The 19,382-nt window shown below is 44.3% G+C and overlaps 1 protein-coding gene across 2 annotated transcripts in view; it reads left to right on the forward strand.

The window, feature by feature from the left end:
- LOC117521565 (guanine nucleotide-binding protein G(olf) subunit alpha-like) overlaps positions 1 to 19,382 on the forward strand; it is a 126,815-nt gene that overhangs the window by 101,283 nt on the left and 6,150 nt on the right. For both annotated transcript variants that reach the window (XM_034182920.1, XM_034182981.1), the window contains 2 exons: positions 3,106 to 3,236; positions 19,195 to 19,262. In XM_034182920.1, coding sequence (XP_034038811.1) covers positions 3,106 to 3,236; positions 19,195 to 19,262 — 199 coding nt within the window. The remainder of the gene's footprint in view (positions 1 to 3,105; positions 3,237 to 19,194; positions 19,263 to 19,382) is intronic.

Genomic DNA, 19,382 nt, shown 5'->3' on the forward strand with positions numbered 1-19,382 from the left:
AGACAGAAGGGAGTTTTCAGGGAATACTGTTAAGTCTTCTATTTCCATACCATAAGTCAGAACAAGATCTAAGATATGATTAAAGTGGTGGGTGGACTCATTTACTTTTTGAGCAAAGCCAATAGAGTCTAATAATAGATTAAATGCAGTGTTGTGGCTGTCATTCTCAGCATCTGTGTGGATGTTAAAATCGCCCACTATAATTATCTTATCTGAGCTAAGCACTAAGTCAGACAAAAGGTCTGAAAATTCACAGAGAAACTCACAGTAACGACCAGGTGGATGATAGATAATAACAAATAAAACTGGTTTTTGGGACTTCCAATTTGGATGGACAAGACTAAGAGTCAAGCTTTCAAATGAATTAAAGCTCTGTCTGGGTTTTTGATTAATTAATAAGCTGGAATGGAAGATTGCTGCTAATCCTCCGCCTCGGCCCGTGCTACGAGCATTCTGACAGTTAGTGTGACTCGGGGGTGTTGACTCATTTAAACTAACATATTCATCCTGCTGTAACCAGGTTTCTGTAAGGCAGAATAAATCAATATGTTGATCAATTATTATATCATTTACCAACAGGGACTTAGAAGAGAGAGACCTAATGTTTAATAGACCACATTTAACTGTTTTAGTCTGTGGTGCAGTTGAAGGTGCTATATTATTTTTTCTTTTTGAATTTTTATGCTTAAATAGATTTTTGCTGGTTATTGTTAGTCTGGGAGCAGGCACCGTCTCTACGGGGATGGGGTAATGAGGGGATGGCAGGGGGAGAGAAGCTGCAGAGAGGTGTGTAAGACTACAACTCTGCTTCCTGGTCCCAACTCTGGATAGTCACGGTTTGGAGGATTTAGGAAAATTGGCCAGATTTCTAGAAATGAGAGCTGCTCCATCTAAAGTGGGATGGATGCCGTCTCTCCTAACAAGACCAGGTTTTCCCCAGAAGCTTTGCCAATTATCAATGAAGCCCACCTCATTTTTTGGACACCACTCAGACAGCCAGCAATTCAAGGAGAACATGCGGCTAAACATGTCACTCCCAGTCTGATTGGGGAGGGGCCCAGAGAAAACTACAGAGTCCGACATTGTTTTTGCAAAGTTACACACCGATTTAATGTTAATTTTAGTGACCTCCGATTGGTGTAACCGTGTGTCATTACTGCCGACGTGAATTACAATCTTACCAAATTTACGCTTAGCAGTTTCAAATTTCAAGTTTCAAATTTCCTTCAATGTCGCCTGCTCTGGCCCCCGGAAGACAATTGACTATGGTTGCTGGTGTCGCTAACTTCACATTTCGCAAAACAGAGTCGCCAATAACCAGAGATTGATCCTCGGCGGGTGTGTCGTCGAGTGGGGAAAAACGGTTAGAAATGTGAACGGGTTGGCGGTGTACACGGGGCTTCTGTTTAGGGCTACGCTTCCTCCTCACAGTCACCCAGTCGGCCTGCTTTCCCGGCTGCTCGGGATCTGCCAGGGGGTAACTAACGGTGGCTAAGCTACCTTGGTCCGCACCGACTACAGGGGCCTGGCTAGCTGTAGAATTTTCCACGGTGCGGAGCCGAGTCTCCAATTTGCCCAGCCTGGCCTCCAAAGCTATGAATAAGCTACACTTATTACAAGTACCGTTACTGCTAAAGGAGGCTGAGGAATAACTAAACATTTCACACCCAGAGCAGAAAAGTGCGGGAGAGACAGGAGAAGCCGCCATGCTAAATCGGCTAAGAGCTAGTAGCTACACTAAGCTAGCGGATTCCTAAAAACACGCAAAGTGAATAATGTGTAAATAATTTAGAGGTGATTCAGCAGAAGGAGTGCTTTAGTTAAGGCACGTAAAGATTACACTGGGAAACAAATCGTAATCTAGATAACTAGATCAATCTAACTGCGCAGATTAAACAGCTAACAGATACAGAAAAACACCGCTGTGCTCCGGAACAGGAAGTGATACAATACCGCAGTGAGAGCCAACCACCAGTAGAGGTAAATCACAACAAAGTTGCCTCAAGGTGTTTCACACAGTAAGGTCTAACCTTACTAACCCCCAGAGCAAGAGCACAGGCGACAGTGGTAAGAAAAAAAAACTTCTTCTCTGAGGAAGAAACCTCAAGCAGACCAGACTCAAAGGGTTGACCCCCTGCTTGGGCCATGATACAGACAAAAATTACAAAACAAATATACAGGAAATGTTTCCGGTGCACAAGACAGGAGAGTCACAGAAACAGACACCACACCCATCTCTGGATGGAGCTGCACCTCAAAGAGAGAGAAAAAACAGAATCAGGCATCAGAAAGACCGCAGTCGGTCTGCTCCGTGTCAGTCTGATCTTTCAGATCTCAGAAGCTTATCAGTGTGGCATCTGGTCAGTACTTGGATGGGAGACCTCTTTGGAACACCAGTGGCTGTGTGTGTGTGTCAATGTGTGTGCCAATTACCAGTGTGGTTCTAGCTGTGTCCACTGTGATGACCCCGTCCCAAGACGGGAGCAGCCGAAATAACAAGAAATACAGTATAATTTGCCAGCATTAAACAACAAGAAAAACAGAAGAAATACTAAGGTGATCGCTGGCCACTAGCCTTAAACTTCACTAACAGACCCAGAATTTAGATAAAGTTGAGGCCGCGGCACACTCTGTTTACTATTAAAATGAAAAAGATTGGCATAGTAGCATACTATACCAGTATGCTAGTCATACGAAAGGGAAAATAAGTGCATCTTAAGACTGGACTTGAAAGTCTCCACAGAATCTGACTGTTTTATTGATGCAGGGAGATCATTCCACAGAACAGGGGCACGATAAGAGAAAGCTCTGTGACCTGCAGACTTCTCCATCTTACACAGTCACTCACTTTTTCAGAACTGTCTACTCCACACAGATTTACCGTAGAGTGTCATACTGTTTGTATTTCAAGACATATTCAGTGGCAGCTTCACCATCTCAGAGTCTCGTCCACAACGACCACAAAAGTCTGCAAGCTGTCACTGATGGTAAAGAGAGCAACACACGGGATTAAGAACAGGGGCATGTAAACCTTTGAGTGTGTCTCAGTCTGATCTGAGCTTGTGACATGACAGCTGGACCCGTCTGTGCTGTGTTTGGCTGCAGGTTCCTGAAGACCATCTCAGTGATCCTGTTCCTTAACAAGCAGGATGTGCTGGCTGACAAGATCCTTGCTGGAAAATCCAAACTGGAAGATTATTTTCCAGAATACAACACTTACACTGTACCTGCTGATGGTACTGCATTGTACAGTCCATGTTGAAATAATAATAAGAAATTATTTATTTTGTGCTTTACAATATATTGCCACACAGTGATGTAATGATGATCAAAACAATTCAATATATAATTAAAACAGACACCAAAGGTCATGAGACAAATGACATACAAATGAAGAGTAAAATTAGAAAAACATTATTTTTCACCAAGCAAAACCAAAAGAAATACTGTTTATTATTATCACTTTACCAAGGCGTTGCTGGGCCAGTAACGTAGATTTACATCGACGCTATCTGGCTATACCCGCCCTCTGTGCGTAAACAAATGACGCCATAGCGCGCGCAGCCCAAGAACTGTAGATAAAAAGGCGAGAAGTGTGTTTTGGTCCCAATATGGATATTCTGGATGATTTTCTCATGGATAGTACGACAATGAACAGCAGCCAAAGCAGGCAGCTTGATGAGGACGCACGCACTGCCGGATTTGGAGAGCAGCGTGCGCCAGCAGACACGACAAAAGTTAAAGTGAGCCAACTTGTTATGTACGCGTTATGTGTTGTGTATCTCAGTGAAAAGTGATAATAATCCAGATAACATGCTGTTATCGTGCGGTGTGCATTTTCTGACAGATATTCACAAATATCTGTCATTGCGGGTGACGGCATGGACGGAGGGACTCAGAAAATGCATACCGCACGACAACAGCATGTTATTATATTAATATTGTTCAGACTTTAACGAGCTGCAGGACGCGTTGTTTGGCCTCACTGCAGAAAGCCAACTATGTCCAACATCATGTCTCAAACAGATTATTTGTCTTAACGTGTCCAAAGATCATCAAATATTGATGGAGTTGAACATTTGTAGCTCAATATTTGCCTCCTGTGGTTGGAAAGAGAAGCTCCACATTTTGCCATGCTGTTTTGTATTTCTTAATAAAATCAGATAGTTTATTTGTTGTTATTAACAATATATCTCACAACGTCCCAAAATAGGAAAAGAAATAAATACACTCTCGGCTCCAAATCGACCCTCATTCAAGTGGTGTGTAACCCAGAGAGATCTGCCTTGACATCAAGATATAAACACAGGTACCCAAAATATATATTAATACCAAACATATGTATTATACAAAAAGTATATATTTATGACTGAGAGAGAACTACATTAACAAAAACTGGATCTCATATGAAAATAAGTCTTGTTGCCGGCGATGAACATCAAACTGGACTAAACAGAACTTCTTTACGTATGACTGCTTCCATGAATTTCTTTTTGAAATTGGACTCCTTTCTAATAAGAATCAGGTCTTCAGGTAAATGGTTCCAAAGTGCTACAGCTCTGTATAAAACAGATTTTCTAAGTGCATTTGTTCTAGGCTTAAGTAAGGTTAAACAGTGGCCTGTGTCATGGCCACATCTGTCAGCGGGAGGTAGCAGGTCTGAAAACAGAATCCAAATGTTCTTCAAACATAAAATAAGGTTGATACCACTCTTTCCTCCATGTTCATCCATAAAAGCCTTTCATGCATCAGATTCACACTGATCCTTATAGAACATTGACGTAGGAGCTGTGCAGCTCCATTTTTAACAAGCTGGAATAAGTTAAGACAGTTTAATAATGTATTATATTATTATTGTTATCATTAGCCTACTATTTGTAGTATTTAAGAGAAAAGTAATTTTTTAAAACCCAGTAGATTCGTACATTAAAATCTGTAAGTATGTAGTATATTATTTTAATGACAAATAGATTAATGGATGTATAAATTAAAGATACATATAGAGGGGAAATCCTCCTCAAATAGAGATTTCACGTGACATCACTATTCACAGCAGAGCTGCACAGCACCGTGACGGACGCCTGCACTGTCGTTATAGGGCAGACAGGTAGACTGTTATGTCTAGTGTAAACATGTTCCCATCAGCTTCCAGATGGGCTCCTGATACAAATCAGGACACATCCGGGGCCACAGAAAGGGGTGGAGCTGAAGGTGGCACGTACTGTTATGGTTAGAGGTCCGGCGATGGACTCAAATGCTGGGAGCAATGATGAAAACAAGAGTGATTTATTTACAATAATGTGCAACAAAGGAAATAATGCTGAAGCAGGTAAGGGAGCCTGCAGAGCAAAGATAGGGCCCGCTCCAAGTGGTGGAAATCCAGGAGCTGCAGTGCAAACGGAACCAGGTTTGGAGATTGAGAACTGGTTGGAATCCAGGGCAGGACAGGACAGGAACTGGAACCAGGTGGCTGCAAACACAGCCGAAGGCAGAGGAACATTCTGAGGAGACGAGGAGACAATGGTGAGTGATTTGCACTCATAAACAGTGGAAGTCTTAACAGCAGAATCTTCAGAGTTAGCACGGAGGCTCAGTTCAGGAATGTTCACAGTTCAGGAGTGCTCACAGGTCAGCAATGCAATTAAGCAGCAGCACATCTTATGACGCAGTTCAATATAGCTGGAACTTGGCTTCAGGAATGACTTGTAAGTTCTTAGTAGTTCTGCCCACAGTTCATACAGTTGTTGGAATAAAAAGATGAAGTCACAGACAGAAGCTGAGTGAGAGTGGGATCTCTGGAACTCATAGACAAACAGGAACTTAGCTGACAGAAGCAGAGCGGCTTGCTCCGAGGCAGGCTGCAGATCAACAGCAGCAACAGCTGAACATTCCTAAAGTGACATGGTAGTTTGCAGGTAGTGGCATGGAAGCCAGTAGATGTTGCAGCATGGAAGCTGCACAGGAAAACATCTGGAAACACCAAAGATCAGAGTACTCTATTATGGGAAATAGAGTGGCCAGGTTACCTTGGAGAGAAGCCGCAGAAAGCTCAGAATTCATGCTGAGGGTGTCTCAGGAAAATCTCTCGGAAGGTTCTCACATCAGAATCGGGAGCAATCAGGAAAGAGGTGCTGCAAGCAAAGATGAGATTCTGGCAAGGTCAAGGTCAAGGTAGAGTCTGGCAAGGGTGAACTCAAAGCCGACGTTTAAGTCGCCCTCTCATAATCACGAGCAGATGAATCACAGGTGTTCCTCAGCTCTGCTACACGCCTAATGGAGGGGAAACAGACAAACAACACACTAAAGGACAGACATGCAAGGGGCAAAGGCAGACCACGACAGGTACCTTGCCACTGGTGACAATCACGGAATATTTTGCCGCCTGCTTTGGTGAACTTTAAGACAATGGATAATGGAACGCCTACTGCATTAGCGGATGGTACATGGCATCAGCTTGCAGTAGGGTTCCTAAGCCATCTGCAATGTCCCAGTTAAATGATGTGAACTTGCCAGTAACCTGGTCGGGTTCCCCATGATTTCTATCAGTGACAATGTTTTAAACAGTCCAACATTCTGTTCCTTATCATCCCGATGATCATGACACTCCAGATAGTGGGCAGCACACTGCAGGAAGGCCATGTATGCTTGTAGGTGGATTGCGCCAGAGTTGGTGATGATCATGTGAGTTTAACATTTTGCAGTTTTTTTCTGTCAGAAGCCAATCACAACCTAACGGGACGTGTGTGGACAGTTGGTTTTAAGGTGGACTGGATTTGGATCAGATTTTAGTGTTACATGCTGTTTTATGTTGTCTTGTTTGTACAGTACACTTCTATAAAGCCCATCATCTTCAATCTCATCTTCAACCGCTTAGCCGGGATTGGATTGCAGGGGCAACAGCTCCAGCAGGGGACCCAGACTTCCCTTTCCTGAACCACACTGACCACCTCTGACTGGGGGATCCCAAGGGGTTCCCAGGCCAGTGTGGAGCTATAATCTCTCCACCTAGTCCTGGGTCTTCCCCGGGTTCTCCTCCCAGATGGACGTGCCTGGAACACCTCCCGAGGGAAGCGCCCAGGAGGCATCCTTACCAGATGCCCAAACCACCTCAGCTGGCTCCTTTCAATGCAAAGGAGCAGCGGCTCTACTCTGAGCTCCCCACGGATGACTGAATTTCTCACCCTATCTCGAAGGGAGACACCACCCTTTTAAGGAAGCTCACCTCGGCCACTGATCCAGTTACTTCAGTCGTGACCCAATCCTCATGACCACAAGTGAGAGTAGGAACGAAGACTGACCAGTAGAACGAGAGCTTCACCTTTTGGCTCAGCTCCCCCTTTGTCACAACAGCATGGTAGAGAAAATGCAACACCGCCCCTGCTGCACAGATTCTCTGGCCAATCTCACGCTCCATTGTCCCCTCACTCATGAACAAGAACCCGAGGTAATTGAACTCTGTCACTTGGGGCAAGACCTCATTCCCTACCCAGAGTAGGCAATCCATCGGTTTCCCACTGAGAACCATTGCCTCAGATTTAGAGGTGCTGATCCTCAACCCAGCTACTTCACACTCAGCTGCGAACTGATCCAGTGAGTATTGGAGGTCACCGGCCGGTGATGCCAACAGGACCACATCATCTGCAAAAAGCAGTGATGAGACCCTGCGCCCACCAAAATGGAAACCCTCCTCCCCTGACTATGCCTCAATATGCTGTCCATGAATATCACAAACAGGATTGGTGAGAAGGCACAGCCCTGGCGGAGGCCAAACCCCACCGGAAACGAGTCCGACTTACTGCCAAGAACTCGAACACAGCTCTCGCCTTGTGAGTACAGAGATTGGATGGCCCTGAGAAGGGATCCCCTCACTCCATACTCCCGCAGCACCTCCCATGGTATCTCCTGAGGTACCTGTTCATACGCCTTCTCCAAGTCCACAAAACACATGTAGACTGGATGGGCATACACCCAGGTACCCTCCAGAATCCTTGTGAGATTGAAGAGTTTTTCGGTTGTTCCACAAACAGGATGGAACCCACATTGTTCCTCTACAATCAAAAGTTTGACTATCGGCCGAACCCTCCTTTCCAGCACCCTGGAGTACACTTTACCAGAGAAGCTGAGTAGTGTGATGCCCCTGTAGTTGGCACACACTCTCTGATTCCCCTTTTTTTGAATATGGGGACCACCACCCCAGTTTGCCACTCCTTAGGCACTGTCCCAGACCTCCACGCAATGTTGAAGAGACGTCTCATCCAAGACAATCCCTCCACACCCAGAGCCTTCAGCATTTCTGGACAGATCTCATCAACCCCCTGGGCGTTGCCACTGCGGAGTTGTTTGACTACCTCAGTGAGTTCCACCAGGGAAATTGATGAAAATACTCCATCAGCTTCCAGCTCTGCCCCTACTATAGAGGGCACTCTGGTCTGATGCAGGAGTTCCTCAAACTGTTCCTTCCAGCATCGGATTACATTCTCAGTTGAGGACAACAGAGTCCCATCCTTACTTTAGACAGCTTGGATGGTTCCCCATTTTCCCCTCCTGAGATGCCTCACAGTCTGCCAGAAGCACCTTCGTGCCGACCGAAAGTCCTTCTCCATGGTTGCTCCGAACTCCTCCCACACCCACTGCTTTGCCTCCCTCACAGCAGAGGCTGCTGTCCTTCAGGTCTGTCGGTACCTTGCAACTGCCTCTGGAGTCCTCTGAGATAACATATCCCTGAAGGACTCTTTCTTCAGATGAAGAAGGAATCTCAATCCCACCATGACACACAATCCTACTACCTATCCAAGGAACCAATGTTTAAAACTCTAATTGACGTGGGCACGAATGAGTCTGGCGCACCATCCGGACACGTGCCAGCAGATGTGGACATGAGAAAAGCGACCTGTTTCTCATTCATGTCATTTCATGATTGTACGTCTGTGACCATGAGTCACCTATGGAGGAACAGACAGATCATATTTGTATTGCCCGCTTGATAAGAGGGATCCAATATAAAATGGTGTGTTTTTTTATGGTGTGTGGTTTTATTTTTTTTTCTTAAATATGTCTAGCTCTTTGAAGATTTCAGGCATTTTCCCCGCACCATCTACAGACCACTGATGGTAGCTCAGCAGTAAAGTTTGAGACTGTAAAGTGCGGGTACTAATCCTGTGGGTGGTATTTTTTTTTTTGGTTTATTTTATTCCACATCAGCTGCACAATGTGGTTCCACAGGTACCAGCTGCTTTTTTGTTTGTTTGTTTTGTTCAAAAAGTAAATGAGTCCACCCACCACTTTAATCATATCTTAGATCTTGTTCTGACTTATGGTATGGAAATAGAAGACTTAACAGTATTCCCTGAAAACTCCCTTCTGTCTGATCATTTCTTAATAACATTTACATTTACTCTGATGGACTACCCAGCAGTGGGGAATAAGTTTCATTACACTAGAAGTCTTTCAGAAAGCGCTGTAACTAGGTTTAAGGATATGATTCCTTCTTTATGTTCTCTAATGCCATATACCAACACAGTGCAGAGTAGCTACCTAAACTCTGTAAGTGAGATAGAGTATCTCGTCAATAGTTTTACATCCTCATTGAAGACAACTTTGGATGCTGTAGCTCCTCTAAAAAAGAGAGCTTTAAATCAGAAGTGCCTGACTCCGTGGTATACCTCACAAACTCTAGGCTGGACTATTGTAATTCATTATTATCAGGTTGTCCTAAAAGTTCCCTAAAAAGCCTTCAGTTAATTCAAAATGCTGCAGCTAGAGTACTGACGGGGACTAGAAGGAGAGAGCATATCTCACCCATATTGGCCTCTCTTCATTGGCTTCCTGTTAATTCTAGAATAGAATTTAAAATTCTTCTTCTTACTCATAAGGTTTTGAATAATCAGGTCCCATCTTATCTTAGGGACCTCGTAGTACCATATCACCCCAATAGAGCACTTCGCTCTCAGACTGCAGGCTTACTTGTAGTTCCTAGGGTTTGTAAGAGTAGAATGGGAGGCAGAGCCTTCAGCTTTCAGGCTCCTCTCCTGTGGAACCAGCTCCCAATTCAGATCAGGGAGACAGACACCCTCTCTACTTTTAAGATTAGGCTTAAAACTTTCCTTTTTGCTAAAGCTTATAGTTAGGGCTGGATCAGGTGACCCTGAACCATCCCTTAGTTATGCTGCTATAGACGTAGACTGCTGGGGGGTTCCCATGATGCACTGTTTCTTTCTCTTTTTGCTCTGTATGCACCACTCTGCATTTAATCATTAGTGATCGATCTCTGCTCCCCTCCACAGCATGTCTTTTTCCTGGTTCTCTCCCTCAGCCCCAACCAGTCCCAGCAGAAGACTGCCCCTCCCTGAGCCTGGTTCTGCTGGAGGTTTCTTCCTGTTAAAAGGGAGTTTTTCCTTCCCACTGTAGCCAAGTGCTTGCTCACAGGGGGTCGTTTTGACCGTTGGGGTTTTACATAATTATTGTATGGCCTTGCCTTACAATATAAAGCGCCTTGGGGCAACTGTTTGTTGTGATTTGGCGCTATATAAAAAAATTGATTGATTGATTGATTGATTGTTTTAGTGGGCATCCATACCCTAATCTAGGACTCCAGAGTCTTGATCCCCTTGAGAGCACCCAAAACCGAATTGTGGTGACGGCCACAAACACAACCATCCACACACAAGGACCCATATCACAGCTAAATATCCCATGACTACAGTGGCTGGTGTGGTGGGTCAAGACAAAAGTACAGAACCTTACCATATGATGTGGACCACTCTGACACGTCAGAAGCCATACGCCCGACTGCACATAACAGATGGAAATGGGTCCAGGATGCAGGCCCCAGGAGAAACCAGGAGAAAAAGGCCACAGAGGCACAGGAAGCAACCCTATACCCAAGGGAAGCACACAAGGTGTCGGCATGGGCCCACAAAAGGGGGAGCCCTAGAACCACACCACCCAAACCACGGCCCCCAAAGGGATGAGCGAGCGGCAGCGGGGACAGGGGGCAAAGGAGCCATTGCAATCGAACCCAAAGTGCGGGCAGGGACCACCAAGCCATATGAGGGCAGTGCTCGGCCCCCAGACAAGATGCCAATCCCCCGGGCCAGGAAGCACACGAGGCTCCCCCAACACCCAAAACCCCCCCCAGTGCAGCCAGCAGGACCCCCCCAAACTCCCCCCAGCCCCCAATCCACCCCCACCCCGGACCCCACCCCAAACACCAAAGCCCAAGATCAGGAGACCGCCCAAGCAAGACCAACCCCACCATAGTTGTTATAATTAATCTCCCTTGCTGTATGTGATGCCTTAAGTGAGCAAAGATAAAGCAGGGCAGGAGATGGCAGATGGCAGACTGCAGTAGGAGGCCATGGCACACCGCTGCACCACAGCCTGCCCTGCAAACCCACCACCGCCTAAATGTGTAGAAATAAAGTATGTGTATTAAAATGGCAGGGCTGGAGTGGTGGATGAAGATCGCTGTGGGAGGCTGCAGCACACAGTTGCGCCACAGACTGCCCTGCAAACCCATCCCCAACACCTGACCGCAAAACTATTTGAACCCTATAATGTGCTACTTGAAACGCTATATGATGTGCGTGCATGTACTGAGCTGGTGAAGTGCATTAAAAGGGTGTGACATGTGAGGCCCAACCCCAAGCAGCTGGTTGAAGGAAGAGGCGCGGTGCAGGGAGCGGGCCACACACACCGGCTCCACCGGGCCTCGTGGCCCACCCCCAGACCCAACAGAAGTGCCAGGGAAGCCACGGGATGGGGAGGAGGCGTGCAGCCCCAGAAGAGCACTGGAAGCCCAGGGGAAGAACAAACCAACGGGGGGACAGGGGGCCAGGCAGCCGGAGATGGATGAGCTACTCCGCCTGGCAGTCCCCAAACCAGGGAAGGCGCAAGATGAGACCTAAGTGCGGCAGGGGCAGCCGAGGAGCCAGAGGGAGAGAGGCGGGCCTCACAAACCCGGAGGGAGAGGCAGGGGCACAGAGGGCCACATATGAGCCGAGCCCCGGGACAGGCACCACCCCCCGCCTAGGCACCGGATCCCAGCCCACCAATGGCAGAGCGGACAGACCCAACATGAAAAGGAATGATGGCCACCCAATTGCTCCCCCGTCACCACCCTACCACCCCCCAAAAGGACCAGAAGCCCCGTGGGGTGGCACCGATGCCCCCACAGACAGGCCGGCCAGCCACCCAGCCCTCCAGGCACAGAAACGCACCCACACCACACAAGGGAGGAGCTGGAAGGGAGCATGGCCCAGCACCCAACCCAACCCCCCTGGAAGCACGCATAGCCACCAGGCAGCACCGGAAAGCAAACCCCCCCCACACTCCCGAAGCCCCACCCCAACCTTAAATCCCCAAGCAATCCCAGGACTCCACACCCAGATGCCAAACCATCTCCACACGCACGGGCCGCACAGCCCCACCATACCTGAGGGGCCACCCACTCTAGAAGACACAAGCCCTCTCTTCCACCAATTCAATCATTTTCAGAAGAGAAAAAAAAATACACTGTGTCAATCTATGATAGCAAGAGTACCCCAAAGAGCTGCAACCTGGATCTGCAGCACAAGAAAGAAGAGTCAGCAGGTCAACAATAATAGGAACAAGTCATAATCTAATATTAATACAGTACTTTAACAGGTGAGTGGCATTCCCTAACAGGCAAAAAAAAAAGAAAAAAAAAATCAGACCTCCAAATTCCAATTCAAATTTAATGAATTGATAAATAAGGACCATGTTTCATTAAACTGTGGTAAATGGTTTCTTAATGAAGCGGATATTTTTTCCATTGATATATATTCAAAAAGGAGGTTTGACCAGTGGTTAATATTGATTGATTGCTTATTTTTCCATTTCAGCAAAATTGTTTTTTGGCCATAGTCCGTGCTACAAGTATAGTTTTAGATTGTTTAGTTTGCAGTTCAATAACTGTAGTGTCTCCAAGTAAACATAAATTAGGAGATAAGGGAATTCTGTATCCAGAGATGGAGGAAAGTTTTTCAGTGACTTTGGACCAAAAACACTGCCAGCTAGTTTTTATTTTTATTTATTCCACATCAGTGGCGCGATGTGGTGCACCTCGCACCATTGGTGCACTCCTGCTCAAAAGACGCTGTCACGTGTACGAACCCTCGCACCGGGATTGTGCATGCCTATGCATCTCCGCAATGTTCCGTGGTGTGCTAATTCAAACTGTTTCACGCTGTTTCGCGCTGTTGTGCCGTATTCGACCAAACTTCACATTATGTGTGAAGGGGCTTTTCAGGTCTGTCATACACCTGTTGTCCATTAATGTTTGAGGTAGTGTGCATGCAGAGGGGTGCGGTGGTGTCAAACTATAATCTCACCTAGGGCACCAAATTGGCTAGAGCCAGATCTGGGTAAATCACACTGGACAATGACCCGTAAACTCATTAGAAAGCATGTACATCACACAATTAATGACAACTAGTGTGTTGTCTGTGGGGGTCCACAGGCTCTAGATTGGGTTGTGTTCATAAAATAGGTAGCTGACATTTTTCAAAGGTGGTAATAAATTATGTGTAATGAATTTGTATGGTGTATGAGTCCAGAATGGTTTTAGAACCTTAGACCTCAACAATTTTTAGAAAGGAACGCAACCCTCTTATTTCCTGTTAATTACGTAATTTTTGTAATATTAATTTACTGCCTTAATGTATTTATAAATTGTTTAGGTTTTTATCATATACACAATTATTATTATTATTTATTTTATTATTCCTTCTATTTTGTTATTTGATTTAAATAACTGGACCACAATGGAAATAAGTGTTTTCACTTTCTTGTCCCATACATGTATTTTTTTTAACTTTGAACTTACTAAATGAAATCAAACACGCTTTTATTACAAAGATGATTTACCGCCACCTGCTGGAATGGCATGAGAGTTCAGAATGTAGTTAGTAACATTAGCTAATATCCATAGCTTCTTCAAAAATATGAGCCCTATCAGTGTTGTTTTTGGCGCCATTCAATCTTGACCTAAAAGACATGAGCACACCAAATAGCAAATGTCAGCTGTCCCCAGTTTCTCTGTGATCAAAGTTGCATGCACGCATGCACAGAGATGTTTTTGTCTTTTCTGCATTCTGCCAGTGGATTCTAATTTTAGATGGGCAGAAACAGAGACGGTGGCAGAAGACAACAAACGCAATACTCTTCTCACTCATGGTACCAGCAACATGCCACTTAACTAAACTGACTAAAACAAAAGAACTGTCCCTATTTAAGGGTTCCACAGCATGTCCCATACCTAAACCCTTGTCCCTCCAGCTACTGCACCCCAAATGCATGAGAGGACAGAATGAGACAGTGAAGGAGAAATAAATATGTACATATACTGCTCAAAAATAAATAAATATAGGAACACTTTTTAATCAGAGTGTAGCATCAAGTCAGTTCAACGTCAGTTCAGTATCAGAGGGAGTTGTTACACACACACACACACACACACACACACACACACACACACACACACACACACAGGAACGCTCTGACATGTTTTCCCCTCCTTATCTTTTGGCTGATTTTTCACTAGTTTTGCACTTGGCTGGGGTCAGTGTCACTACTGGTAGAATGGTGTCATACCTGGAGCTTACAGAGGTTGCACAGGTAGTTGAACTCCTCCAGAATGGCACATCAATCTGTGCCACTACCAGAAGATTTGCTGTGTCTCCCAGCACAGTCTGAAGAACATTGAGGAGATTCTGTGTACATGTGTACTATGTAAAAGAAAAGTCGGTCAGAAATATAAATGGTTACCACATTTTATGTTGGTTCCCATTTCAGAAGAAAGCATGGGTCCTTCCATGAAGCAATCCACAGAACAAATGCACTAAGCACTCCACTAAAAATATCCATTTGGTAGTCCCACATACAGTGTAATGCTCACATTTTGTCTGTTTTCTCTCTCATTTGAGCAACGGGAAGTTGGACCACAGAATTTGTTTAGGAAATTTTAAATCTTATAAAATTTGCAAATGAACAGTTTACAGTGTTGGTTCTTGGCTCAAGGCCACCCCTGTCTGTTCTCCATGTAATGTGGAGTTGTGTCAGACAGAGCATCCGGCATAATGGACCTTTCACATCGGACGCTTTGGAAGCATCAGAGGCATCATGAATAGGTCTAAAAAGCATTATTTTCAATGAGACGCGTTGTTTTTAGAGGCGTCAGAAGTGTCGCATCAAAAGCCAAGCTAAACCAATGCTTCTGGTGGGAGCGTGCATTGCCACTTGTCAACAGGCTGATGTGGTCAGAGTTCAACCCAATCCAACTTTTGCTGCTCTGAACTGTGACGTAGCTTCGCGCTGTCCAATAGGAACGACGTGTCTGGCCAAAACACATAAGACTACTGGCAGAAACCACGGATCTGTACAAAACGGATCGGTGCAGAAACCACTGATCTTTACAAAACGGATCGGTGCAGAAACCACTGATCTGTACAAAACAGATCGGTGCAGAAACCACTGATCTGTACAAAACGGATCGGTGCAGAAACCACTGATCTTTACAAAACAGATCAGTGCAGAAACCACTGATTTTTACAAAACGTATCGGTGCAGAAACCACTGATCTTTACAAAACGGATCGGGGCAGAAACCACTGAGCTGTACAAAACGGATTGGTGCAGAAACCACTGATCTGTACAAAATGGATCGGTACAGAAACCACTGAGCTGTACAGAACGGATCGGTACAGAAACCACTGAGCTGTTCAGAACTGATCGGTGCAGAAACCACTGAGCTGTACAAAACGGATCGGTGCAGAAACCACTGATCTTTACAAAACGGATCAGTGCAGAAACCACTGATCTTTACAAAATGGATCGGGGCAGAAACCACTGAGCTGTACAAAACGGATTGGTGCAGAAACCACTGATCTGTACAAAATGGATCGGTACAGAAACCACTGAGCTGTACAGAATGGATCGGTACAGAAACCACTGAGCTGTACAGAACAGATTGGTGCAGAAACCACTGATCTGTACAAAACGGATCGGTGCAGAAACCACTGAGCTGTACAAAATGGATCGGTGCAGAAACCAGTGATCTGTACAAAACGGATCGGTGCAGAAACCACTGATCTGTACAAAACAGAAACGTGTCACAGGACTGTTCATTTATAGAGCAGTTTTCTGAAGAAAGGTCCTTGCAAATGTCTTTTTTTTTATCTCAAAATTTCTGAAAAACGTTTAGAACACTTGTACTTAAAATAGCAAATAAATAAATAAATCAATAAATGGTTCTTTAGAAACCTTTCATCTGTAATTTAAAACCACCTGTTATTTCAGATTATCTTGTTTAACATAAGGAACCTTGGACATTTATTTTTAGACATAAAATAACATGGAACATTTTTTTTTTTAAGTCTGGTAGTTTATTTATATCTCATTTCAACCAGAAAAACAGACACTGTAAATAAATACAAATGTTTATTATAAATGCAACAGGAAATAATTTAACAATGACTGCAGTGTGATTGTAAAGTAGGATTTCTGTGACATAAACCCATAATCATGATGAAATATTTTTTTAATTGAGTCATTTCAACTTGTAACTATGTCAGAATATGTGATTGCCTTTAATGTTGTGATCAGGACAGAGTCATTTCTAAAATATGAATTTGACTAGTGATTGTGACTAGTGATTGTGAATGTTTTAAAATTGTGCACAATAAGGGTCGGGGCTTCTACCTGTGCAATTTCAATTTATTTTCATTTATATAGCACCAAATCACAGCAGAGTTGCATCAAGGTGCTTCACACAGTAAGGTCTAACCTTACTAACCCCCAGAGCAGCAGTGGTAAGAAAAAACTCCCTCTGAGGAAGAAACCTCAAGCAGACCAGACTCAAAGGGGTGACCCTCTGCTTGGGCCATGATACAGACATAAATTACAGAACAATTCACAAAACAAATATACAGGAAATGCTGTTGGTGCACAGGACAGGAGGGTCTCCAGCACAAATACCACACCCATCTCTGGATGGAGCTGCACCTTAAACAGAGAGAAAAAAAAAAAACAGAATCAAGCATCAGAAAGACAACAAATACAGTATAATTTGTCACCATTAAACAACAAGAAAAACAGAAGAAATACTAAGGTGATCGCCAGCCAGTAGCCCTAAACTTCACTAACAGACCCAGAATTTATTAGAGAAGCTTGAATCTTCGACTGGACTGGGTTGCTTGACGCGAGGACGTCCAGTTGAAGATTCAAGCTTCTCTGATATGGAAACCACCTGGACAACTGAGAGCCTTCACAGAAACTAAGACTTTAGGTAAAGTTGAGGCCGCAGCACGCTCCGTTTCCTAATAAAATGAATTACAAGAGTAAAAAGCATAGTAACATACTATGTCAGTATGTTAGCCATATGAAAGGGAAAATAAGTGCGTCTTAAGTCTGGACTTGAAAGTCTCTAGAGAATCTGACTGTTTTATTGATGCAGTGAGATCATTCCACACAACAGGGGCACGATAAGAGAAAGCTAAATGGTAAATGGACTGCATTTATATTGTGCTTTTCCATCTGCATCAGATGCTCAAAGCGCTCACATTCACCCTGATGTGGGGCTGCTGCCATACAAGGCACTCACTACACACCGGGAGCAATAGGGGATTAAAGACCTTGCCCAAGGGCCCTTAGTGATTTTCCAGTCAGGTGGGGATTTGAACCTGGACTCAAGCCCAACACCTTAACCATGCGACCAAAGCTCCCGCCAAATGTGCAAATGTCTTTTCACTTAACTTTGATTTTGTGGACAGTTTTAATGATCTGTTCATTTACTGTTAAAATATAAAATGAAACAGCTTTTTAAAAAATAATAAAATAGTTGCTGTTCAAAGAGCCTTTTATTTAGAAGCAGGTGATGTTCTGCTGGATTCTCTGGACCAGATGAAGGTCTCTTCTGCAGCTTTGACCTCTGGTGCTGTTGCTGAAGACACGTTTGTCCTATTTTGAAGAGCAGAGATGTTTTCTTTCGACTGGACTTCGTGGTGTTCAGCTCATCAGTAGAAGTTTGGTTGTCTGCACAGCAAATGTTCCTGATTGGGACAAATAAAAATATTTATTTAAATATAAAGAAACATGAAACAGTTTATATATAAAAAATAAAAAAAAAAACAGGAAAAAAAATGCCTGAAAAAAAAAATTTATTTAAAGATGAGCTTTTGTGGTCTCCGAAAAAAGCTGTAGCTTTATTTGGTAAAAATAAAAAAGACTGAACCATTTACAAATTAAAGTGTTCACTCAGATCAACTGTGCTAAAAGGCTAAGCTAACGTTAGCCGATCATTAAACCTTCACAGTTCAGTAAACGTCACATTTTATTTTTACATTATTCTTACCTCGATAAAGCTGCAGAACTAAACTCCGTTGGTCAAACTGGGACTTCACATATATCCAAAAAGTGGGAGATTTCGGACTGAGTGGGTTTGCTCCATCACCCCGGCTGCCTGCCTCGGTCTGCACAGTGATGATGCCTGAAGGCCGGCTTCTCCGTGCGGGTCGGCCCGCTGTCGCGGTTCGATCGATATCCCACCAAGTCGTCAGTCCTCCGTCGGTCGGCGTCACTCTGAAAAGTAGCTGAAAAAAAGCTTCTCCCAGCAGGGTGATGGAGAATCATTCTACTGCTGTTTTTAAAGCTTTTTTGTGGTTCAGGTGACGCAGATTCAAGATGTGATCGCTGAACTTATTTCAGGTTGTGGAAACAGCCAGAGTGGGACGTAGATATCTCTGCCCCCTTGCTGCTTCCATTGCGAAGCGTCTGATGTCATGACGTGTTGGTAGGTGTTGCCTGACATGTATAAAGCGTGCAGTGTGAAAGGCCCCTTAGACTTGTGCCAAATCAAGCTGCAGATCTGTCTTTGAGCTGCTGTGGTGACTCTGAGAGCAAACAAACAGGAGATGGACTCGGAATCTGGAGCTGAGCAGATTATGAACAATCTTTGATTGAAGTCTAACAAACTATGTCAGTTGTAGTTAATGGACAAGATTCTTTTTGTTAAGTATAAATGTCACATAAAAATATTTGCAATTATTGGTACCTATAAAAAAGATGAAGAAACGGAGATACTGTATAAAAATTGCTGTAATTTCTAGTTATGTTGTTGAACCTCTTGAATTCAAAGCCCGTAGTTGAGTTTGATTTATTTGTCTTTGTCTGGGTGTAGCTGTTCCAGACACTGATGAAGACTCCAGAGTGACCAGAGCAAAGTTCTTCATCAGAGACCAGTTTCTGGTAGAAATCATATTTAACGTGCTTTGTCTCTTTTCTCTGTTTGCTAACAACTTGTCCTTCTGTTTCATATTTCTTCTGTCTATGTTTACTGACGCAGCTTTTGTGTTTGCTAACATGCTT

The sequence above is a fragment of the Thalassophryne amazonica genome, chromosome 1 (assembly GCF_902500255.1).
Source record: "Thalassophryne amazonica chromosome 1, fThaAma1.1, whole genome shotgun sequence".
Classification (NCBI taxonomy): domain Eukaryota; kingdom Metazoa; phylum Chordata; class Actinopteri; order Batrachoidiformes; family Batrachoididae; genus Thalassophryne; species Thalassophryne amazonica.